Raw genomic sequence first — 26,474 nt, 5'->3', positions numbered from 1 at the left:
TGTTTTAACATATTAATCATAATTTCACAATTATGTTATATGTTTCAACATACGAATCATAATTTCACAAATTTCACAATTATGTTACATGTTGTTTTAACATAGGAATCACAATTTCACAAGTATGTTATATAATATTACATGTTTTAACATATGAATCACGATTTCACAACTATATTACATGTTTTAACATATGAATCACAAGTTCACAATTATGTTATATTTTTTAACATATGAATCACGATTTCACAACTATATTACATGTTTTAACATATGAATCACAATTTCACAAGTATGTTATATAATATTACATGTTTTAACATATGAATCACATATTTAGCTGGGTAGACACAAAGTAGACCTTGTTGTTTTTTGGTCGACCTTGTTGCTTTGCTTTTGGGTCGACCCAAAAGTATATCTTACAAAATTCAACAAAAATTAAGAGAATAAGATAATTAGAATAGACAAAAATTAATAATAATAATAATAAAAAAACCTGACATAATTATGGATTCTTCTTGGTCAACCAAAATTAGTTGACCAAGAAGAATTTTTTCTTGGTTTGGTCGACCAAGATGAAATAATAATAAAAAAAACAAACAAACCTGACATAATTATGAATTCTTCTAGTTGACTAAGAAGAATTTCTTCTTAGTTTGGTCGACCAAGAATTCATCTTGGTCGACCAACAAAATTTTGGTCGACCAAGAAAATTAATCTTGGTCGACCCATAATACTTGGTCGATCAACTTAATTTTTGTCGACCAATTCTTCTGGGTGGACTCTTATTTTTTCTCAAAGTAGATTTTTGGTCGACTAAATTGATTTTTGGTCGACAGATCCCAATTTGGGGAAAAAAAAGTAGGTGACTCGTAAATTTTAATTGGAGAAATATGTGTGTCGACCGAGAAGAAAAAAAGAGGAGAATTAATTAAGTTAAAGAGTTTAATTGCAGTTAATGTAATAAGCAAAAGTCAACTCCTTGTTTCTTAAAAAAAAAAGTCAGAGTCTTTGTTTTTTAAATACTTTCTCTCTCACTCTTATTTTTTTAATTGCCCCTTATCATTGGAATTTATATGGATGGCTTTTTAAAAAGTTTGAATATAATATAAATATAATAATTTTTTTTTATCCATCATTATTATTATTATTAGATAGATGTATAGGGACGGTGGAAAATGGGAGCATCAAATATTCACATTGAAATGCGTAGAGGAGGCCCCGGGACCTAATTTTCTTTCTTCAACAAATTTAAAAATAATATACAATTTCACATATTTTTTTCGTGAGATGAGTTAATTCAATTTATATTTAAAATAATAAGTAATATTTTTAATATAAAATTTAATAATAATTTTTAATGAATCAGATAGTTTTGAAAATTTATCTCACAAAATTGATCAATGATATGACACGTTTGGCTCAATTTGAGTCATTGGATCAGATATCCATCGGTAAAAATACTATTTTAGTCCTCATATTTTCTTAGTGAAACACTTTTAGTTCTGAAACATTTCAGCATAACACTTTTAGTCCTTAAACTTTAAAAAATGCAACACAATTAGTATTCATACTTATTTTTATCGGGACTAATTTATGATATTTATTAAAATCATGGCACAAAATATGAATATAAAAATTAGTAACCAAGATATTATGGAAGAATAATTTATAAAGATGTCCATATAAATATACTTATTTTGTTATTATACTGCTATTATATATAGACAAAAAAAAATTATGTTTAATCAAGCGGAAGACATTCAAAATAACCATTCGTAGAAATTGAATAAACACTTTGGTAAAATATTAAAAATATATGCATGTTGGATGTATAAAAATATATTTGATTGAAACATTTTATCAAACATTTGGTATGTAACATTTTGGTATTTCGCATACACATAAAATGCTTCAACTCATCTTAAAAATAGCAGCAAAAATAAGTAAATGCGATAAATAAATAGACACGAATTTGTTTATAGATTTTTGGAGATTAATAACTCCTACGTCACCTCTTTTTCCCATTAGGAAAAATCCACTAGAAAACTTTGATTTATACAACTCATTATATAAACTCATTTCGACTTAGGACTTATTCACTGTCTAATCGAAACTTCTAACTTATTCTCGATTGTAGACCACAACCTCACAATCCGCATAATGTTTAATTTCTCTTATGCAAAGACTACAAATTCAATGTTTAATGTCTTTGTATGAATACTCAATTATTTAAACTTCGAAGCTCAACTCTTATGTATATTTGTGAGTGATTGTGTGTGAGAATTTTTATAATGTATATATATGTATCCCCACACTTGGACTTGCTCTCATTCTAGCTAGTTTCTTCATGTAGGTTGTCCATGATTTAAATCTCCTTCCAAATCTTGTATTTGATCTTCAATATATTGTATTTATAGGCTCAAAAAACGATATATACGTTATACACAAGAATATAACCGTTTGGAAAGTTTTTGTATTGTTTCTGATATTGAAATGATCAGTTCGGCCTTGCTTACCACTTTCTCGAGCCTAACTGATTTTTATTTTCGCTTCCAGTTGGGCTCCTTAGCTAGACTGATCATTTAGTTGGGCTCGTTAGCTATTCTGAACCAAACTGATAATATGTGAAAAACTAGTAATTTCGTCGTCATTTATCAGTATTTTAAACTTCGATTCAGACTTTGACTTATGAAGATGATTTGTAGATCATCGTCTTAGATTCATAACACATATGAATCATTTAATTTGGATAACCGAGTTGATCCGACTAGCCAAAATATCGCAATTGCTAATGCCAAACTATCTTTGTTGATCTGCCAAACTGATGGTAGCAAACTGATGAGTCTTCAGTTTTCTGCCATCAGTTTGCTTACATAACGTCCGATTTAGCTCAACTGACGTCAAAATATAACTTGTCTCAAATTAAATTTTCTGTTCAATAGTTTTGACGGCTGGTCATTTTCATCACCGAGGTATGAGATGTCATCAAAACACTGGAGCTGACCAGATTTTCAGTTTGGCTAAATTCGAGTTTCAACTTCACATTTGAGTAAATATGTTAGAAACACAATAACAAATTTTGTTATCATCAAATTCAAGATTCTTAAAGTTTCTAAACCTAACAATATATTTTCGAGATTAAAATAATATTTATCTTTTAATATGAACATTTCTTTCTGGATTTTCTAATAATTTATAATTTATAAAAAATAAAAAAATTGTGTCAAATAACCTATCAAATTATTTAATTTTATATAAAAATAATATATCAAAATAGATGCAATTTTATTTTGTTAAGATATCAAATATAAATATGTTCTATTATAATTACGTGGGTAAATATAAAATATTGATAATAAATTACAAAAATAAAACAAGATAATGCCTATGGTTAAAATTTAATCCTAAAACTTTAAATTTTAATTTTAATTAAAAAATCATAAAATATAAAAATCAACTAATATTTTAATTCAAAAAAAATCTTAATGACGTGATTTAAAAATAATAATATTCTAACATCTCTTAAATTTAATACGTTAGAAATTTTTAATAGTCTTACATTAACATTTAACAAAACAAAAATTTATAAGAAAATCTGTAAAATTTAAGTATATTAGCTAACAAAATATGGGAAAATGATTTTTTTTAATTATCTCATTTTTTTCCATATTTTGAGTCTATCCTTAATTTTTTTGATTTCATAATAAAATATAATATACAATTATATTGCTAACTATTAATTTTGATTTTATAATAAAAAATACTTTATGCATGCGTTATTATATATAAACGAGCAACCAGTGTGCCAAGGAGCTGATATCAAATAAAGAGTAGGTATCTTGTGAGACGCTCTCACGAATTTTTATCTGTGAGACGGGTCAACTCTACCGATATTCATAATAAAAAGTAATATTCTTAGCATAAAAAGTAATAATTTTTCATGAATGACCAAAATAAGAGATCTGTCTCACAAAATATGACCCGTGAAACCGTATTACACAAGTTTTTGCTTCAAATAAATTTGGGACACAAGACCACCCAATCATCATTTATAGTTAATTTATATTTCATCAGTTGTTTAAACGTAATCATATTTGTGTTAATTTTGATCCCAAAACTCGTTCCTGAAAATATTAATGCAACAAAGAAGGAAAAAAAATAATAAATTATAGGAAAAATAAAACTTTTGGTTCGCTAATTTTGCCTATTTTGATTTTGGTCCGTCAAATTTTTAAAAGTAGGTTTTGGTGCACCAACTTTGATTTTTTTTTTTTAGTTTTCTCATAAATTGCTAACTTGTCTGATTATACGTCAATAATTGGACCAAAATAACAAAAAATTAAAAATTACTATACCAAAACCAAAATCAAAACCAAATTTGAAAACTTAGTGGACTAGCCAATATCCAAAATTAGACAAATCAGCGAACCAACAAAATTATTTTTCCTTGATCATTAGTAGGTATGATGATTCGATGTGAACAAAAGGCCGAAATTTAAGGTAAATAATATTATTCTGAGTGGAGAAGTTAAGTGATGCATAATAATCAAGTTTGGTGGCAGTGCATTTGTATCCCTCAATGTATATCTTTTCTGGTTGGTCTCTGTTATGCTGACCACAAATGTTCGAGAAGATTACTTCACCGCTCAATAAACGTCCACTACAATCTTGACTACGAGTGCCCGACGGCGAAAACAGGTCTGCTTGGTGGCGGTGCATTTGTATCCCTCAATGCATCTCTTTTCTGGTTGGTATCTTTTATGCTGACCACAAATGTTCGAGAAGATTACTTCGATGACGCAGAAAAACACGAGACAATATGAAATATGTGTTGGATAATTTTGATGCTTAATGAATGAAAATTAAGCAAATTAATCAATGTGTTTGATTGGAAAAATTCGAAACGAAGAACAAAGCTTAACGAACGAATATTAAGTTTGGTGGTTTTGAATTAAACTCGAAATGAGTTCATCGAATGTTGAAAGAACTTCAAACGAATAGTCGAAACATGTAAAAGACGGAAGCCGGAAAAAAAAAATCGATGAACGCGCGCCTGCCGAAGCGGTGCCGAGAGCGCTCGGCAGCGTGTGCGCGCGCCTGCGAGCGGTTCTTCGGGTTTTTTCGTGTCCCTTCGGATTTTTCTGATATTTTTTCATTTCCTTGGCATTGTTTGATGACTGTGGTCAGTTACAATGGCCAATGGACACCCCTATGAATGAAAACTCAAGTCTTTTCACATGAAAAACATTAAATGCTTGATTTATTGAAAATCAAACACAAATCATTGTGCATATTTTTCTTCCTCCTTCTTCAACAAGAGAGAGTTTCATTTATTTCCTTGTTATAGAACTTGAATATTTGAGTGCTCATTATCCAAGAGTTGTACTTGTATCTTGGGAGAATATTGTCACAAACCTCTAGCACATTTTGAAGGGCAAATTCTTCTTAAGGAGAAAGTTTTCAACACTTGTCTCTACAAGCCATATTCTTTGTTTTCTTCTTGATTCTACTATCAAATTTGAATACCTACAACAACAATATGTTCTTTCAAGAAATCATACATGATCAATTTATATTTCTCGTGTATGTATGTATCATCACGCACGGGGGTGAAACACAGGAGGACTTGGTGGTGGATTCGTGCAGGAACTGATTATGATGTTACACGAGCACTGATTTAGGTTATTTCGATGAAGATTTAGAGAGGGATATCTATGTAAGTGTACATCAATAATGGATACTTTTCTGTCTAGTTTCGATCCATGTCGTTATGATCATATAAAGATTTGATAAAATATATCTTGTTACAATCTATATTTAAATTACCAAAATGGGATCAAAATGACATATTTTTTTTTTTTGCATGATAAGAATAATCCTCAAATATTTTCAGTGTACCACACTAGCTAGTGATATTTATGATGTCTTGAAACGATGATAACACGTCATTTTTTTTTCAGAAATAATTTATATTGACCAGATAATGGAAAGAATAATCAAAATCAATAGTTTGGTCGAACTTTCTTGCGGTATTAGTTACTTGATTTTTATCGTTATTTATTAAGTTAATAAATAATAAAATAAAGAACACGAAAACACCTTTCTCTCCTAAGAAACGAATTTACGAAGTTTTAAATGTGTGTGCACTACTAGAAATTGAAACTCTCAAAATCAAAATGAATATAGTAGTGGTGTTGTCAAAATCTTTGTTGCAACAAACACATCATGAACAACATGCGTTTTCTTCTCATTCAAGTCATGTCCTCCAACTGCTACTTCCATAACATTATATAGGCATTAACATGAATGTATTATCTTCAAGAAATCTCATCAATAAATTAAACAAATCTTATCTACGTGTCATCATTATCGAATCTAAAGTTTGTAATATTAGCAACACGAACCTAGAAACTTTTCTAATATATATTCATCGATCTTATCTCAACAAACAAATATATAATTTTCTAAAATTGGAGATATTATAATCAAGATGATCAACATCAAATCTCAAGATATGACAAGAAAAGATATGCATGTTATTCAAATATATTATCATATAAGATATGTATATATTTAACAAAATTAAACAAAAATTTTATCTGAATCTTCTATGATAAAGTTATCATAATATCCAAATAATACAATTATACAACTTTCAAAGCAAACCAATAAGAGCGTCCAATTAACAATCTTTCCCTTTGGTTTGTTTTGAACACAACCATGAAAAAAAAATAACTTACTCCCCGTTTGTATTGAAACAAACAAAAGTACAAATATCAACCAATAGTAGCATGAGTATGTTAACCAACACTTCGTCATGAACTAATTCTCTAGTCTAGATAATGACGTAGCTTTGTGGATACGATGATTTGACTCGGTGGTTTATTTGATTGAATTCCGCTTTTGTTTAATCATGTACTCTGTGTTTATTTTACTGCAATTTACTGGCCATAAATTGTGTATTGTCTGATTAATTCTACAAATCGGGAGAGAGATTAGGATTATAGATCATTAGAGACACATCGTTGAATGTTTATATCGTTTGTATTTATCATTTAAATTTAGATTCTTATTAGGAATGTTTGAATCGAGATTTGAATGATACAGTTTATTCGTCACTTGCGAAAGGGAGAATAAAATAATTATGTGTTATTGGCCATTAAATAATTGGAATTCATGAATATAAATTTAACTGGGAATACTTATCATGGAAACTTAGTGAAATCATTTTTCTAGATATTTTTTCTCATTGTTATTTCTCAACTCAGTGATTAGTTTAATTCTTTGCTTTCAATTAATCCGTTTAAGCAAACCAAACATTTTACTGAATTTTCTAGATAAAGTTGGGACTATTTTAATTACAAGCATTAATATACGTTTATATACACACTCCTCGTGAGATCGACACTTGTACTCAAAAATACATTTTACTATAACTTGACGTCGTGCGCTTGCGATCAATCAAGAAAATACGCAACAATACACACACACGTTCAACACACAACGCATTTCAATTCATTTGTTTTTTTTGGGAGAAACCTAGGGTTCTAAGCCTTTCCCCAGCAGCCACTTCCCCTTTGAATTCTTCCAGCAAATTCATGATGATTTTAACCGCAAAATCGTGCCTCAAGTCGTCCGGATCGTTTCCCGCACAGCGTCATATCATGAGTTTTAAAGATAAAAAACATGTATATTCTTTTATTTCTGCATCGATCTCGTCATAGTATATGTTTTAATGTTGTTTTTGCGTAAAAATCCATGTATGTTATGCAAAGTTTGAGCAAAAACGTTTGAATCGATTTTGAAACGATTTTTAGATCTTAAAAACCGAGTTTGCTGTCATTTTGATTAATGTGAATTTTTGGTTGATTTTTTGGAAAACTTTTAACATATAAAACGTAGTACTTTTTGATACCTTCGATTTGACAGTAAATTCGTAATTTATGGACGAGAAACGAGTAAGTTATGTTTATTTTCGTGTGACTGCTCAAACTATGATGTTTTGAAAAATGTCCCTCATGTTTTCTTGAGTTTATTTTGTTGCAGGCTTCGTTGGGAGTCGCCGAGTAGTCATCGCTGCGTTTAGGTTTGTCGAGTGGGGTGATCATACGAGTTTTTGTGTGTCGTTTCGGGTTAGTAAGGGTGGGGATGCATTAGAAATCATAGGAGAACTTGTGTGCAGATTTTTGGTGGAGTTCACGCAGGGTTAGAGCCGCAGCGCTGCGCTTGGAGCGCTGCAGGGTGGCGCCGCAGCGCTGCCCCTCAGCGCCTAGGTACTGGTTCTGGTATTTTACGGGCTTCGAGTTTAGGTACTATCGCTTCCTAGCATAATGAGGGTAGATTAGATGTTATGAAGTTTGATTGGGGAACGTTGAACTATGGTTTAAGAGAGGTCCGAGTCTTCCTTTGCTTGGGAAATTTCTTACTCCATGTCAAGGTTGTTTCGGGGTTCGAGTCATGGGTTAGTATGTTGACTAAAAGTGGTTATGTCCCGAGGGGTCTAGAAGGTCATAAGTTATTTAATTACTTCGGTGGTGAGTTTGTTTGGTACATTTAAGTTATGAAATTTTACATTATTGGAATAATGTACTAGTATGCACGTGCAGCAATAACCCCAAGCGAGATCCAACGAATCCCTCAACGCCATGTAAGTATATTTGACGTGCAAAGAAAATATTTTATGTTTTTGAGGTATGCTAATTGTCTTGTGACCAAATATGAACGGGTTTGAAAGTCGATGAACGTGGCCGAGGACCTCTCCACCCCAGTAAATTATGACCGGGTTTAGATCAGGATTGGAAAGCGGTAAAGCATGACTAAGGACCAAACCACCCGGTAAAGCATGACCGAGGATCTCATGTATGTGGTAGTGGACATCCCTGTCAGCCCAGTACTGTGGTTTATTCTGATTAGACGCATTTATGTATGTGTCATTTGCTTTGAAACATATCTCTATGCAAAATGAGTATGTTTATGTATGTCCAAGTATGTATGATGCAAGTACGTTTATAAAAATGATTATGAAATGTTGGCACGTCTATGTTTATGTAAGCACATTCAAATTTAAGTATGTACGCTCTATTTTAAAATGCATGTGGTTTTATTAGGTATTATTTGTTATCATCAGATTATACATGTTGAGTATTTAAACTCACTAGAATTGATCGATGCAGGTGAGGGCGAGTTTGAGGAGACGAGAGGTGGGAACCAATGAGCCAACTCGGACTGCGCGGAGGCTAAACCCAAGGACCGCTTAAGTTTCAAGGATTTTATGCATGTGGAACTCATTCACTCTGATTTTAATAAAACTACTTTGTGTTGTGATTTAAACAAGTTCTTTTGCAAACTAGTTTTTGTTGTGACTTGGTATCACGAAAATAATTTGAACTCTTTTACGTTTCAGTTATTTAGACAAACTTTTATCTTTTTTTTATTCTCGAGAGATTATTTCTTATTTAAGAAAATTTTTTATTTTCCCCAAATTTTAAGTATGTTTAAAAGTAAGGTACGTTACAAAATGTCTAATACATAAAAACTTGGCTTGAAAATCAAAACCTTCGGCAATTTTATAAATATCAATATTTCGAAATATTTGGTGGCATGTCCTACCTCTCGAAGATCCATCGTGCGCTATATCGTGCACACATGAAAGAAGCAGCTTATGTTTAAGAAATTACACAAAATATTGGAACCATTAAACACAATTTGGTGCGATAATTTAACTAAATTCATCACGAAACAAGCTTTATTTTGTTTTTTGAGTTGAGATACTCTGTGTAATGTATTTCAAGTGTTATAGTGTAAAACTATTTCTGGGAAAATTTTAACATTCCTTTATGCTATATCGAATGATCTTATGTATTGTTGGTCTCGTGTCTAAATGTGTGGACTCCATGGCCCCAAATAAATTGGGGCCTTTGGATCCTGCATAAGGTCATGTTGCCTCAACATACCCCCTTATACTAAAATCGACGCAACCATATTTACTTGATATATACATGCAGACATACTTAACGGTTTCGGGGTTCTAGTCTGGTTCCGAATCTATCAGTGTCAGAACCGGTAAGAACGGGTCCAAAACAAATTCTTAAAGACTGGTTCCGATCTAAGGATTAATGTTGGAACAGAATGACGCGTGCTAGGACGGTATTTTTCGACCACTCCAACACACATCCATTAAAGTCAAATCATGAAAGCAGAGCATCTTGCGCTTGAGTGGTACTTTTCGAACGCCAAAGCACAAGATAGAACAAAATAAAATTGGACATCGTAGCTATTTGTGCTGGGGCAGTGCGAATATGGGAAATTCTTATCAAGTGGTACAAAAACATTATTTTTATTAAATACTTTGAATTGAAAAAATACATCATACAAAAAGATAAAAAAAATTATAAATAAAATATTGATGTTTACATTAAACATTTTAAATTCATCACGATTTATTAAAATTTATTTGAAATACTCTGGATTTTTTTCGAAACTTGAGTTTGCAAATTTGTCTATCGCTCCGATGGTCGTATGCTTTTTTCTGCCGTAAACCAATCTTGTAGAAATGTTATCATGGTAAGCGTTTTCGGATTTAAATTATTCTTAGTTTGCTAATGATTCTATCACATGTTGAAAATGTTGATCTGAAAGCAACGTTTGAACACTGAACTTCTAAGACACCTTTTGCAATTGACCTTAAAACTGGATAAAGTTGCGAATTTAATGTACTCCATTCTAGAACACCAAAAGTTTCTGGATCTGAAAATAACTCGATTAAATAGATCTGCATCTAATTGGAATTTATTGTTGTAACTGATTTTCTTTTACAACTTTTGTTGTTACAATTGTAGTAGTTGGCCCAACGACTATTTCAATTTTTTTTTAAAAAAAAATTTGAACTAGTTCGGGTTCCGGATCCTATAAGTCTAGATCCAACCGTTTTTCAAAAAAAAAATCACCCTTTTTCATTTAATAACGGATTCAGTGCACTTTCGGAACAGGTACGATTGAACCGGTTCCAATTCTGGGCTTAATGGGTCAGTTCCAATTCTGCTCCAGATCAAACCAGTCCGTTAAGCATGTTTATAAATGGACATTTAGCCCATACATATATTCAGATTTATAAATTATTAGTAAAATATTTATCTTACCCTAGCATTCTCAACAATTTTTAGCAACCAACTTTTATGCTAGTGTTTGTTAGCAAATTTTTTTAAATAAAAATAAATAAGAGCAAAAATGTCATTCAAACCAAGTATTAGAACCATTTATTATATAAAAAAGAGATTTTCTTAAATAGCATCCACCAAATTACTATAATCAATTTTAGCTTTCAATTAAGTTAATTTATCAAAATAATCTTTTTATTATATCAAATTACAAAGATATCCTTTAAACTTTATCCACATCAATTTCTCTCTCAATCTCTTTTCTTCTCTCACCAATTCCATGCGTTGGGAGCTTTGAAGCATATCCATTCTAATTCTTCAAATATGTATGAATTTCGTTTTCTTTGTCCACCTAATTTTTGTACACAAATAATGCTTAATTTTTTGTTTATGATAATATATATGCATAAATATATGGCAAAATAGTTTTGTTTCTGTCAAATTGTTGAATATTTTGACTACAATAAAATTTTATAATTTTGATTTTAATTTTTTTAAAAAATTTGATTTGAATATTGTCATGATTTTTTCATAATTTTAAGTTTTTTTTTAAATTAAGAATATTTTTAAGTTGAAATAAGTGGACGATTTGCGATTTATTGCAATTGAAATATGTGTGATTTTTTTAAGTTGAAATATGTGTGAATTCTCTTATTTGTATGTATTAATGAGTGGAAGATTCGCGATATATTGACTCCAACAAGAATATTTTGAATTTGAAATATGTTTGATTTTTTTATTTGTATATATTAAAATGTGTATATTTATGTGTTCTTATCGATTGTTTAATTAATTTTTTTGTTAGATTTCAATTAGTTATCAAATATTGAATGACGCAAGTTTAAAAGTGCATAAAAATTGAGAACAGAGATTGAAAAAAAATTGTAAAGTAACTTATTTGAAATAGTGAATAGAAATGTAGTGCAATGAGGGAGAAGGGGAATGATGTCCATGGCAATTGACATGAATCTGCCTCTTTATTTATTTATTTTTTCCTGATAACTATGCATAAAGAATTGAAGCAGATAATTTAGAAAAAAAATTAATATAAGATATTTCAATTATATTAGACAAATTGTAAAATGTTTAGTAAAGAATCTCATTTTTAAAATTATGACTTTAAAATAGATTAGAATAATCAATTTTCCTAAAAAAAAAACTAACTATTATCAGATCATTAACATTTATATAATAATTTAATTTCCCGCACTTCATGAATTTTTTTAAGCTGGAGAAAAAATAATAATAATAAATTAAATCGTTAAATAAAATCATATGAATAACCGCGACGTACATGCGTCCACATTCATGGTTCTCGTGGGCTAGCACACACCATATAACTCCTCTTGATCAATGAACGGAATCCCGAAAGGATTCTATTTGTTATCTTCCCAAAAATAAAAAGCCAGCAGTCAAGCAGTCTTCCAACTCTACATAATATCCTTTCCCATTGCTCCTTCTAGCCTTTAGGAATCTGTTTTTCTCAAATATTAAGGTATTGATTCCGCTAGATTTATGATGATTTCGTTATATTTGTGATATTCATATCGATTTTTTTTGGTAAAGGGGTGAGATTGATCTTTCCAAGGCTGTATTTTTTTGGAAAGGGTTGTGTTTTCGATATTTCAAGATTTTCTTTTTTTGTGTAAGGATTCTGGTTCAAGTCCGATCTGATTTCGTAAAAATTAACGAGAAAAGGGGTGATTTCATGTTTACAATTTTCTTTGTAATCTGTACTGGACTGTCTCCTTTTTCTTTCTTTTAATTTTTTTTTGAATTTTTTGGGATTTTTTTTATTTTCTGCTAAAATTTTTGCAGGCAAATCAATGGCTTTTACAATCAAGCAAACTTCTTTGATAGTGGCGGCTCTTGGGGTGCTTTCCTTCATATTTGGAGTTATTGCGGAGAACAAGAAGGTTGTCTTTTTATTATGAGTGAAAATTATATAATTGATGCTTTTTTCAGTGCTCTTTTGATACTTACATGTTAATGGATATGCGGTATTGGAATAAATTTGTTTTTTCTGTGACTAAGCAATTCGACGAGCTGACAATTGTTATTTTGGGTGTTGGATTTAAGAAATAAATATTCTTATTCCAGTTTACTTTCTGTATTAGAATGTGGAATAGATTCTTGCTCTTGCTTTGGTGGATTGATTCTGTGAGAGTAGATCGAAAGGAAAGTAGAATGATTGAGATATTTCCTTTTGGAATAGAAAAAACAGTTGTTTGGGTGTTCAATCGATATGTAATTTATGCAGACTCAATCAGCTTCTTGAGTTTATGGATTTTTGTTCTATGTTGTGTGTCTGTCATCTACCAGAATCTGAAAATTGCTTTTTCCATGTTCGATGTGCACTCTCCATTAGGGTATGGTGATTTTTTTGAAACGTTTTTGAGTGTGTCCGTATCAACTTTCTTGGGGAATTGAAGTGTTATTTTTCATTCGGAACTCAAAAGGTTTTCATTACTTGTTACATCTACTCGTATCAAGTAGTAGTTGCTCGATGAGACTAGATAAGCAAAAGATTTTTTCTTTAATTGTTTCTCATGTTGAGATGTTTTGCCTCATGGTTGGCTTGTATCGCTATCCGTCTTTTCCCCTTTCAGTATCTTGTTTTCACCAGCATCACACCTCTTTATTTTAGTTTAAAAGTAGTGAACCCTGATGTTTTCTGTTATCTTGTACTCTTATATTGCAGCCGGCATCTGGCAACATCATAACTGGGAAGAGCTTTGTCATTTGCAAGTATCCAGCTGACCCTACCGTTGTCTTGGGTTATTTGTCTGTTGCTTTCCTTGCCGTCGCCACTGGGTTTAGTTATTTCGCCTTGTTCTATCCATACAAAGGAAAGTCAATTCCACAGGCAGCTCTATTCCAAAACACGAGCTTTCTCATCTTCTTCAATGTTGCTTTGTGAGTATACTTCTAAGCATTTTCTATTATTTAACACCCCCCCTCCAAACCCCACCCTTGATCTTATTTTGGTTTAATGACTCTTTTCTTGTTTTATTATACTCCTTTATCTCCTTGTCGTTTTTGTTAGAGTAAATTATATGAACACCTGTTTCGGTCTAGTTTAATTAGAACCCACTTGCCAAGTTGATACTGATTACAACAATCAGAGAATTGAATATTGATAATTTTTTCAAAAAGATTGCTTAGCTCTAGGGGATTAAAGTATACTTCAAGCTGTATTAAAGTAGTTGAAAGACAAGTAAACAGAGGATTGTTTTTGTATATGAACCAAGAAAATATGGGCGTTGAAGAAATTGTCAGGCTATTAGGCTGAGAGCCGAGATGGACTAGTTTTTAAGGTTTGAGAGATTCTTGATTTTATAAAAACATTTTACAGTTACTTGTAGAACTGATGTGATAGATCAAATTTTTTGGCTAATTTATTTGTCATAATCCATCCGTCCTATCTTACTGCTATTATTTGTTTCCTCGTTATGTATTCCTGGTTTATCATTCAGGGCGACTACTGGTTTGGCCGCCACATTGTTGTTATGGCCGACCATCACAGAACAACTTCACCAGGTCCGCAACGTCCATCACAATCTTGCAACCGAGTGCCCCACGGCCAAGACTGGTCTTCTAGGTGGAGGGGCGTTTTTATCTCTTGATTCTTGCCTATTCTGGCTCGTTGCATTGATGTTAGCTGACAATACCCGAGAGGATTACTTTGGAGATTCCGTCGAGAAAACTGCTACCGATTATGGCACTGATGATGCTATAAAAGGCAGTGCCTAAAGCACACAATTATTTCTAATTTCCATATAGATTCCGAATGTGGTATTTGAAGACTTCAATATTATCTGTTATACATTGTATTATTCGAATCTTGACTGTTGAATGTTGATATTAGTTCCAATTTGGCGTTCTCTTTTTCTTTGATTCCATCTGTTTGTCTCAGTTCAGTTTCTTCAATCTTTTTCATGTACGTTTCCGCATCGTACATGGTTGTTATAAAATGAACAATAAAATAAAAAAAATATTTGTATAAATTTTTGGCAAAGAAATATTTTTATTTTTGGAAAAGAATTTTCTGGCAAAATTAAGTAATTTCATCATCTGAATTTATGCACATAAAATCCCAATATCTTCTGAAAATTACACACTTGCAATCCTTCTGAAATATTCTCATGTAGATGTGTGCATGAGGACACTAGTTAATGTGATCTTTCATTCATATTATCAGTAATAATAAGATTAAATTTGGATACAATCTATTTTCCTATCGAGTTATCTCTTGTGAGACGATCTCTTATGTCTATATCCGTGAGATTAGTCAATCTGATTTATACATCTTATGAAATTAATACTTTTGAAATAAAAAATATTATTTTTCACGAGTTGTGCCAAGTCAAAGATCCGTATCAGAAAATTGACTTTTAAGACTATCTCATGTGAATTTTTGTGTTCTTATACCTTTCAAATCAGCCTAAACTAGGAGTAATGGTATTGATTTTTATCATATAGAAATTATCATTGAATCTATTATTTGAAAACAAATTTTTTTAAAAAATTTATTGTTAAAAGATTTTAAAGACAATCTTTTTCTTTGACAAAAAAATATCGTTTTGAAGAAATTGTTGTATAAAATAGCATGGTTTATTTTTATATATATCTTTTATCTAAGTATTTTAATATAATTTTTTTTAGAGTAGGTTTATTGTAATTTTTTGTTGTTTTTGTTTGGAGTCTAATTTTTTTTGAAAATACGGGCCCATGATTAATCTGATAAATAGAAATGGAAAACGTCTAATAAAAATTAGACCTAAATCCAAACATTTCATCCCCATTTTCTGAGCCTTTCTATCCTGTGGAAATTGATATTTTTGGGTTCTCGGGTTAGGGTTTGCATCCACTCGATTCAGATATTGGGGAGTTTCTTCGAAATCCGAAGCTCGAAATATGTACAACGGAATAGGATTGCAGACAGCGAGAGGTTCTGGCACCAATGGCTATGTCCAAACCAACAAGTTCTTCATCAAGCCGAGGACCAACAAAGTTGCTATGGAGTCGAACAAAGGCTTCGAATTGGGTCAGGGAATGGCTGGCGTATCCCGAAAAGCCAATAAGGATATATTGGAGCACGACCGTAAGCGTAAGATTCAACTCAAGCTTCTTGTGTTGGAGGAGAAGCTGATCGATCAGGGTTACACTGATGCGGAGATTGCGGAGAAGCTTGATGAGGCGAGGAAGTCGCTTGAGGCTAAGGATAATGTTGATGAAGGGAGTAATTCAGCAGTCATCCCGGAAAGGTATTGAATTTTCTAGATTTCCTTTTTTCGTATAAGAATTGTTTCCGATTTGATTTTTTTTTTTGGGTTTAGTATACTAATAATCTCGAAAAATTTGAAAAACAAGACGGTTGGAAGTGTTTATTAAAAAGAAAAAAAAGAGCGAAGGTAATTTATTTATTTTTAAAATTTTTTTAAAATCTAAAATTTTCAGAGTATTTAAATTTTTATTTTTATTTTATATATAATAAAATTTATAATTTAATTAAATAAAAAACTTACACGGCTCAATCTCACCCAACTCAACCTAATCTACATCTTCTTTTTAATCTTCACAAAATATCTTCTTCTTTTCAACTTTTCTTATCATCCATTGTAATTTTGTTTGGTTTCTGACTAACAACGAGTCGTCTGCAAAAACCGAATGAGAGAATCACGAATTAGTAAGAATCAATTTTTTATTTTGAATTTTACAGGGTCGAACTCGACCCATGAATTCGATTGAGATATTTTTTGTTCGCATCTAGATCGACCAACTCGACCCAATAGAGTGGATCGAGGTGTGAAGAGCTAGGATATGTGAAGAGCTCGACCCAACCTCCTGGATCGAGCTCGACCCAGGTCTGAAGTGTGGGTCGAGGTCGACCCAAACAAAGAGCTTGACCTACCTTGACCCAATTTTTTAAATGAACATTATTTAATTTTAAATTTGACAACTAATAACATTTTTGTTTTTTTCAGATTTACTTCCCTACTAACCTGTGAATGAATCAATTCTTTTAATGTAAGTTAACTTTAGGATCAAAATACGTTGAGATTTGTAAGAAGATTGTATCATTTTTGAATGAGAAATAATTAGAATATTTGGTCAAGGCTTCAAGCATACACAATTCGGTAATTTAATTATATGTGATAAGGATTATAACAATTCGAATCAATTGTTATGGTTTTTTATGAGCACACAAACTTATGACAGTGGATGTAATGAATTTTGGATGATACATCGTAAACGACCTTTACGGTTTTCATTGTTTGAGTTTCGTTTGCTAACGGGACTAAATTGTTCAAAATTTTATCCTGTGATACCCGAGAAAGATGAATTTAGGTGGAGACATTTTGGTGGAAGAGACAGTATAGGTTTGGAGGATTTCATAGTTAGAATGGATGAGTACGAGAATGACTTAGGGGAAGAGATAGAGGTAGAGAAGGTGAATTGGCTAGTCTTTTGTTTGTGGCAGGTGTATTGGGTAGACGTCGGGAAGGTCTCAATGCACCGATACCTCGGATGTGTCATTGGTTGACTAGGAAATGGAGTAAGAACCATTTCTCTTCCATTGATGACGTGAACAAAATATTTAAAATGTATATACCAAGGTAAATATAAAAAATTGATTTTATTTAATTTTTGAATTATTTAATACATTTTTTTTAGCTGTTAACTAATTTTCATGTTTAATGTTAATGATTAATATAGAATATTTTGAGGACTCTCATTTCCACCACGGAGGATTTGTTGTCTGTGCATTATATGACTGGCGATTTTCTTAATTCTAATAATGTGGTAATCAATCGCATTACAGAGTTGATTAGCCAGTGTATTAAAGTAGTGTGCAGTCAAAATCCACCGGGCGACCCAAAGGATGAAGTGGGTATACAGACTGAGGATCAACAGTTTCTCCGGCCATTCACATATACATACTCCAGATCATTTCGAGATAAAGTACGAAAATCTTCTCGGCCATCTGGTGGTCCTTCACACATGAATCAACCGTCTCCTCCATTGACTGAAATGAGACACATCTATGCATAGAGATCATACATCTCTTGCAAATATGTATGAAGTTCGTTTGACAAGTTTGGAGGATAAAGTTGCGACGATACAAAAAGGTCAAGCCGATATCATGAATCAATTGAAATATATGCAGACAAATATCTTGAGTTTGAAGGATATGTTTGGGTTACTGTCTTCAGTGAGTGTAAATGTTGTAAGTTTTATCGATATTTATATGATTTTTAATTGTTAGTATGAAAAATGACTAAATTGTATGTATTATTCTCTCAAATTATGGCGAGACATCAAGCCGAACTCATGAAAAGACTCCATTTATGAGAACAAATGAGGTGGATTCAAATACTCCACTTGTGAGCGATCCGTCTTTGACTCGTGCTTTTGAAAAAACTTCGGGCCATAAGTTAAGATTGTTCACAGTTGAGGAAGAGCCTATGACATATGAGGAACTGCATAAATCTTCTTATAAATGATATGGGCTCGAGTAAGTGGTGAGATTAATTCTTGCATGAAAAATAAGAGGATATCTGGGCTTACTCATCCTACGATAGAACATGGTTTCTTGAATTGGGGACATCTGCTTGTTAGTTGAATGAGACAATAAGTTTTTTCTTATTTTCCTTTTTGTTTAGCACATTGATTTAGTAATTAACATATTTCACTTTATCACTTTCAGCATATTCAAGAATGTTGTCGAGTGTTATTCCAATTACAAAGGACGTACTCACATTTAATGTCACAGGTCTTGTCATTGATGGATGTCCATTTTCATCAGCTGGTTTCGAGTGCTTTCAATGAGGGCGGACAGAATAATATAAAATGTTTGATGCCCTATGTGAGAGCAGAAATTGGTGAGTGGCCAGCTATTCCATGCCAAAATAATTTTGATACCTTTTCATATTTCCGGACATTGGGTTTTGTTAAAAGTTTTGCCTAACATTAAAAAGATCACGATCATTGATTCGGACCGCAGCGTAAATAGGTTGGACAAGACATTACTTAAACTTATTAACCCTTTGTCGTTTATGCTTCCACATATGTTGGGTGTCCGTGATGCTTCTGAAAGATGGAGCATAGTTAGGTCAGATAATTTTCTTACTCAAAAAATCAGGTTAAATTTTTTATTTTAAAAGTTATTTTTTCATTATGGTTTAGTGTGTATCAATGTACATTTTATGTTTGTTTTTTTTATTGAAGCGGCGAATGTGGAGTTTACTGTTTAGCGGCTATAGCTTATACCATGTTCAGAGAAAATGCCTATCAATTGAACGATGAGAAGATTGAGGAATTTAGGCATTATTGTTGTATTTAAGATAAATTATGGTCATTGGATTAAAACAATTATATGATATTTTATATTGATTTTGAGTTGAATTTATTTGATCCATGTAAAAAGTTTTGATTAGAGTTTTGTAGTTTCAGTACACTCAATCTATTTTATACAATGAAAATAATTCATTGGGTTGAGACACAAAATCTCTTAGGCTCGACCCACACGACCCAATTTGAGGTTTTGGGTCGAGCCTGAGAGATTTTGGGTCGAGACAAGCTCGACCCATCGACCATGGAGGTGGGTCGACCCACTCGACCCCGTCATGAAGGCTCGACCCATGCTTGGTGCACGAGTAATATGGAGGCTCGATCCTTTGAGATACATTAAACATGTTCACTTGACTGAATGTTTAATGTATCTCGTGCCATATGAACTGACACCCAAAACCTCAAATTGGGTCGTGTGGATTGAGCCTAAGAGATCTTGTGTGGCTCGACCCACTCGACCCCTGACTCGACCCACACTACCCCGTCCTCAACCCAATGAATTGTTTTCATTGTTTAAAATAGATTGAGTGTACTGAAATTACAAAATTCTAATCAAAATTTCTTAAATAGATCACATAAATTTAACGCAAAATAAATATAAAATACCATATAATTGTTTTAATGAAATGACCATAATTTATCCCAAATACAACAACAACAATAAAGCCTAAATTCCTCAATCTATTCATCATTCAATTGATAGGCATTTTCTTTGAACATGGTATAAGTTGCGGCCGCGAAACAGTAAACTCCACATTCACCGCTGCAATAAAAAAACAAACATAAAATGTACATTGATATACACTAAACCATAATGAAATAATAATTTTTAAAACAAAAAAATTTAACTTGATTTTTTGAGTAGGAAAATCATCTGGCCTAACTATGCTCCATCTTTCAGAAGCATCACTGACACCCAATATATGTGGAAGCATAAGCGACAAAAGGTTAATAAGTTTAAGTAATGTCTTGCCCGACCTATTTACGCTGCGGTCTGAATCAATGATCGTGATCTTCTTAATGTTAGGCAAAACTTATAACAAATCCCAATGTCCGGGAAGATGAAAGGGTATCAAAATTATTTTGGCTTTATTCTATGGAATAGCTGGCCACTCACCAATTTCTGCTCTCACATAGGGCATCAAACATTCTATATTATTATGTTCGCTCTCATTGAAAGCACTCGAAACCAGCTGATGAAAATCGATGTCCATTAATGACCCGTCTCGTGACATTAAATGTGAGTACGTTCTTTGTAATTGGAGTAACCATCGACGACATTCTTGAATATGCTGAATGTGATAAAGTGAAATATGTTAATTACTAAATCAATGTGCTAAAGAAAATAAGAAAAAACTTACTGTCTCATTTAACCAACAAGTAGGTGTCCCCAATTCTATAAACCACGTTCTATCGTAGGACGAGTACAACTCAGATATTCTCTTATTTTTTTCCATGCAAAAATTAATCTCAGCACTTACTCGAGCCCACGATCTATTGGCGAACATTCTAGCTCTCTTCTCAAAAGACATAAACATTATATAATTTGTAAGAAGATGATGCATTTCCTCATCTGTTATAGGCTCTTCCTTAATTGTGAACAATCTTAACTTATGACCCGAAGTTTTTTCAAAAGCACGAGTCAAAGACGAAGGATCGCTCACAAATGGTGTATTTGGATCCACCTTACCCGTTCTCATAAATGAAGTCTCTTCATGTGTTCGCCTTCATGTCTCACCATAATCTGAGAGAATAATCATACGATTTTGTCATTTTTCATACTAACAATTAAAAATCCATGGATAAAACTTACCAAAATTGGGACTCACTGAAGGCAATCTCATATCCTTCAAACTCAGATATCTNGTATGTAAATGTGAATGGCCGGGGAAACTGTTGATTCTCAGTCTGTACACCCACTTCATCCTCTGGGTCGCTCAATTGATCTTGACTGCACATTACTTTAATACCCTGGCTAATAAACTCTGTAATGCGATTGATTATCACATTATTAGAATCAACAAAATCGCCAGTCATATAATGTACAGACAACAGCTCCTCCGTGGTGGGAATGAGCATCCTCAAAATATCCTATATTAATCATTAACATTAAAGATGAAAATTAGTTAAAGTTAATAAAAAATGTATTAGATAATACAAAAAGTAAATAAAATGAATTTTTTATATTTACTTTGGTATATACATTTTTAAATGCTTTGTTCACATCATCAATGGAAGGAGAATGGTTCTTACTCCATTTCCTAGTCAACCAATGACACATCCGAGATATCGGTGCATTGGGACCTTCCCGACGTCTAGCAAACACTTCAGCAATTGCTGAAAAATATTCATAGGCGAAAATTTAGCACAAAAAATAAACACATTTATTAATATGATATAAAAAAACAACGATATTTCATATAATGAACAATATTTAGTTACTTGTAAAGGATGAATAAATCCACTTATATGAAAGCTATCGCACCCACTGAAATCTGGATCATTCCAACGGCGTGCGACCAAATTTTCATAGCTTTTAAACTTACTTTCGAGATCTTTTCTAAGTCCATAAAGTACTTCTTCGAAAGCTATTCTATCCCATGGATAGCTAATAAAACTATCAATGTTATTTTTAAATCTAATATATTCTAAATCCATTGTATCATTTTTATTTTTTCTTTGTCTACCCAATACACCTGCCGAACAAAAAACTAGCCAATTTAACCTCTATCTCTTCTCCTAAGTCATTCTTGTACTCATCCATTTTAACTATGAAATCCCCAAACCTATAATGTCTCTTCCACCAAAATGCCTCCACCTAAATTCATCTTTCTCATGTATCACCGGATAAAATTTTGAACAATTTAGCCCAGTTAGCAAACAATAATCAAACAATGAAAACCGTAAAGATCGTTTATGATGTATCATCCAAAATTCATTACATTCACTGTCATAAGTTTGTGTGCTCATCAAAAACCATAACAATTGATTCAAATTGTTATAATCTTTATCACATATAATTAAATTACCGAATTGTGTATGCTTGACCAAATATTCTATTTATTTTTCCTTCAAAAATGATACAATCTTCTTACAAATCTCAACGTATTTTGATCCTAAAGTTAACTTACATTCAAAGAATTGATTTCTTCCTAGTTTAGTAAGGAAGTAAATATGAAAAAACAAAAATATTATTAGTGGTCAAAATTTAAAATTAAATAATGTTCATTTAAAAATTTGGGTCAACCTCTTTGTTTGGGTCGAGCTCATCACACCTCGACACACTCTCTTGGGTCGAGTTGGTCGATCTAGATGCGAATAAAAAACATCTTTATCGAATTCATGGGTCGAGTACGATCCTGTAAGATTCAAAATAAAAAGTTGCTTTCTTACCAATACGTGATTCTCTTGTTCGATTTCTTGCAGACGAATACCTTGTAGACTTATTGTTAGTCAGAAACGAAACAAAATTACAATGGATGGAAAGGAGGGTTGAGAAGAAGAAAATATTTTGTGAAGATTGGGAAGGAATGGAGTGAGATGTGGATTGGGTTGAGTTGGGTGGGATTGGGTGGTATAAATTTTTTATTTAATTAAATTATAAATTTTATTATATATAAAATAAAATTTAAATACATTAATGAAAAAAATTAGTTTTTAAACAAATTTTAAAAAAATGATAAAAAGATAAATTACATTCACTCTCTTTTTTTAATAAATACTTCCAACAGCCCCCGTTTTCCTCATTTTCCCAATAATCTAGTATATAGACCTTGAAGTACTGGGTATGGTATAGGTTTAAACTTGGGTCTTTCGCATGAAATCCGTACATCTTTGTGAAGTAGGTAAAAATAATTACGATTTTAGTAGGTTTTCCCCCTTTTGCAAAAATCAACAAGCTTCTTGATTGTTTGAAGGATTTGGCCATTTGGTATCACTTGGTGTGACATTCTGGGAAAGGTTTAAAATTGAAACAAGAAGCAAACTTTTCGTATCTTGAAGGCTTCTGAACGGAAGTTATTGATTCAATCTGAGTGGAAATATCATTTCATAAATATAATAATTTGAGCGAGGCTATGTATTATTTGTTGCAAACAGAGTATTCATAGTTAACTATGGTGTTGCCCTTGCTGGTTATCTTCATATAAACCAAAATAAAATTTGCTCGAACATATTTATGGAGCTTATACGGGTTTGTCCTCCAATGCTGTCATGAATGTATTCAGAAACCATTATATCTTGGCAATTAGCTTTTGAATTATGTATTGAAGTAGTGTGGGTGTATTTTTTTCTGGTTAATTAGGATTTCAGAGACGCAGACTCACCAGATTGCTGCATTGAAGGAAAAACAGATGGAAACGCTAAAAGCTGCTCTTGGAATAGAATCTGAAGGTGATAGAGAAAAGAAGCACTATGATGCCATGGCCACAAGCATTGAAGAGAATGATGATGAAGATGAACCGAGAAATGTTCACAAAAAGAATACTGCTGATATTCGTAAGCATCATGTAAAGAATATAAGAGATGAGAAGGATGACACAGAGAAGGTTTTTAAGACAAATACATCTAGCAGCGATGAACCCAATTTTCACAGAGAGGACAAAATCAGAGGGGTACATAATGATTCATCTGACTCAGACAGCGACCAGAAGCTTGGGAGAAAGGCAAAGAGTGAACCCAAAAATGACAGTAGAAGAGCAGTTACCGATGATGATTCTAAGATTGGTGTTCGCAAGAGGAGGGAAGAGACATCAAGGACACAAAAGAAATCCGTAAAACACGACAGTGATTCTTCTGGTTCAGAATCTCAATCTGGGCATAGTTCTGATTCTGGTTCTGAGTCTGACCGTGACAAGCATTATGGAAAAGCTCATAAGCGTTGTAATTCAAATGATGACAACTGTTCTGATTCCAGCCTCAATCGTTCAAAGCTAAAGCATCCTTCAAAACGCAGACGACGTGATGATTATAGTTCTGATGAAGAGCGTGGGTACAAGACTAAAAAGTCAAAAAGCAAACGTTGCAGTTCTTATGATGATGATAGTTCCGATGAAGGCAATCACCATATTCAGAAGAGAACCCAGCCTAGGTACAGTAGGCAGCAGGTCTCTGATGGTAGTTCTAATGAAGGTCCAAAAAATAAGACTCGGAGGTTAAAAGGACCTTCGAGGAGCAAGCGGCATGATTCTGATGATGAGCTCTATGACGACAGATCGAAAAAATATGATACGGAGAAGCATTCTAATAGAGCTGACGACACATTTAAGAAATTGGAACAACTGTATAAATCGAAGGAAGATGGATCTGGAGATGAACGTGACCGGGGAAGATGGGATGGACAACCTGATGGGAAGGCTGAAAAGTTATATCCAACAAAAGACAAGGGGAGTGGGGGTTCTGAGATTGAATTGGATAGACAGAATAAATCATATAGGGAAGAGAATAATGCCAGATATTCAAGACCACTAAGACACAGTGGAAAAAACCTTGATACTGATGACCATGGGGATGCACTACGCAGTAGGAAGGAATCACGGCATGACGTTAAGAGAGATGACCATTATCGTGAATATTATGGACGAAGTAGAAGAAAATGGGGAGATGAAGAAGACCTCCGTGGAAATAAACATGACAGAGATGGAGGTAAAGATTCAAGCAGAAAACATGAGGAAAAGTTAGAGCACCAACAGGTAAAACGGGGAAAAGATGAGGAAGAGGAACACAGGAGTAGAAAAGATGAGAGAGAGAGAGAGAACACTTTGAAGAGAGCTAGGTATGATGATGCACGTTCTACAGGAAGAAGAGATGACAATAATCGGAATGATGATAGGAGGCCTAGACACCGGTCATAGTCCTGATTGATATGTCTTGCAATTGGAGACGAGGACGGTAAATTTAATTTCTGCTGCATCTTGCACATTTATTTGCGAATCTTGAAATTATGTGTTAAGATTTGAGTTTCTTTGCCAGAATTTTTTGATTTTATGCGAACTATATTTTTTGTGGAGTTTCAATGTTCACACCAAAGGAAGTTGAATATTACTGGATTTACATCCTAATAACATCAGCCGTTGATCTGGCCATATAGGTATTTCACGAGTCAACTCCCACACTGTTCAATGGCAAAATATATGTTACACGGGGAGAAGAACTCTTGGTGTAGCCACCGTCCATCTAGACCATGTCTGGAGGTGGAATCCACCCCAATCCAATGGCTATCTTTCACAGGGAGTATTTCCTGGTGTGGCAAAGCCATTACCTGTTCACTTAGGCCTACTCATCATGAAGATTTTAGCTTGCAGTGCAATTTTCTCTATTTTGTGTTTCAATCACTTAGGACAAGATCATGTATCAGTTGTCATCTATAAGACCAACATGGGCACAGACTGTAAACAGCAGCATTTTGAGTTATGGTCTGTGGACAAGTTATATGTACAAAATCTATTTATTATTGAAAGTGTGGAGACATTGACTGTTGACGAGTCAAGTTCCTTGTGGATATGGTTTGATACAAAATGCATTGTTTGACATTCGATTTAATACAAAATGCGTAGTCTGTGGACAGTTATGTTTCATTTTAGAAAATACGAAATCTATTTATTATTGAAAGTATGGAAACATTGATTATTGACGAGTCAAATTCCTTGTGGATATGGTTGATACAAAATGCATTGTTTGACATACGATTTAATTTTCTCTGCAGTGGAATTATCTTGGTGATGGTAGCTGGTACATGTGGTGAACTAGTTAAGATATGCTCCTGGTTCAAGCACAATTTTTTGGATCGTTCTGTATTGAATTCTACTGTAAAAAGAGCTTGTAAGGAAGTGCTTGCTTTTGTTCTTGAGTTGACTTTGATATGTATGATGAATTGGTTTGGGAATGTAATGCATTTTGTGAGTTCCGGCCTTTTTTAGCTTATTAAGTGTCTTATCCATTGTTATTCAAGGAGTTCTAAGC

At 32.7% G+C, this 26,474-nt stretch overlaps 2 protein-coding genes across 3 annotated transcripts; both read left to right on the top strand.

The window, feature by feature from the left end:
- The first annotated feature begins 12,477 nt into the window (after window positions 1–12,477).
- On the top strand, window positions 12,478–15,059 carry LOC140981745 (uncharacterized). 2 transcript variants are annotated; one of them, XM_073448165.1, is made up of 4 exons: window positions 12,478–12,654; window positions 12,978–13,075; window positions 13,861–14,075; window positions 14,636–15,059. In XM_073448165.1, exons 2-4 carry the CDS (start codon window positions 12,986–12,988, stop codon window positions 14,910–14,912), a joined length of 582 nt encoding a protein of 193 aa, XP_073304266.1. In that variant the 5' UTR covers window positions 12,478–12,654; window positions 12,978–12,985; the 3' UTR covers window positions 14,913–15,059. The 2 variants fall into 2 exon arrangements, with proteins under 2 accessions (XP_073304266.1, XP_073304267.1); XM_073448166.1 differs by lacking the exons at window positions 12,478–12,654; window positions 12,978–13,075 and adding an exon at window positions 13,354–13,528.
- Window positions 15,060–15,933: 874 nt separating this feature from the next.
- On the top strand, window positions 15,934–26,435 carry LOC140980639 (uncharacterized). The gene is made up of 3 exons (XM_073446592.1): window positions 15,934–16,426; window positions 23,818–25,403; window positions 26,218–26,435. The coding sequence occupies exons 1-2, from the start codon at window positions 16,077–16,079 to the stop codon at window positions 25,364–25,366; spliced, it is 1,899 nt and encodes a 632-aa protein (XP_073302693.1). The 5' UTR covers window positions 15,934–16,076; the 3' UTR covers window positions 25,367–25,403; window positions 26,218–26,435.
- Window positions 26,436–26,474: the final 39 nt, after the last annotated feature.

This window comes from Primulina huaijiensis, chromosome 7 (genome assembly GCF_012295235.1).
Source record: "Primulina huaijiensis isolate GDHJ02 chromosome 7, ASM1229523v2, whole genome shotgun sequence".
Taxonomy (NCBI): domain Eukaryota; kingdom Viridiplantae; phylum Streptophyta; class Magnoliopsida; order Lamiales; family Gesneriaceae; genus Primulina; species Primulina huaijiensis.
Note: the sequence above shows the minus strand (reverse complement) of the source record. Positions and strands in the feature narration are given on the sequence as shown.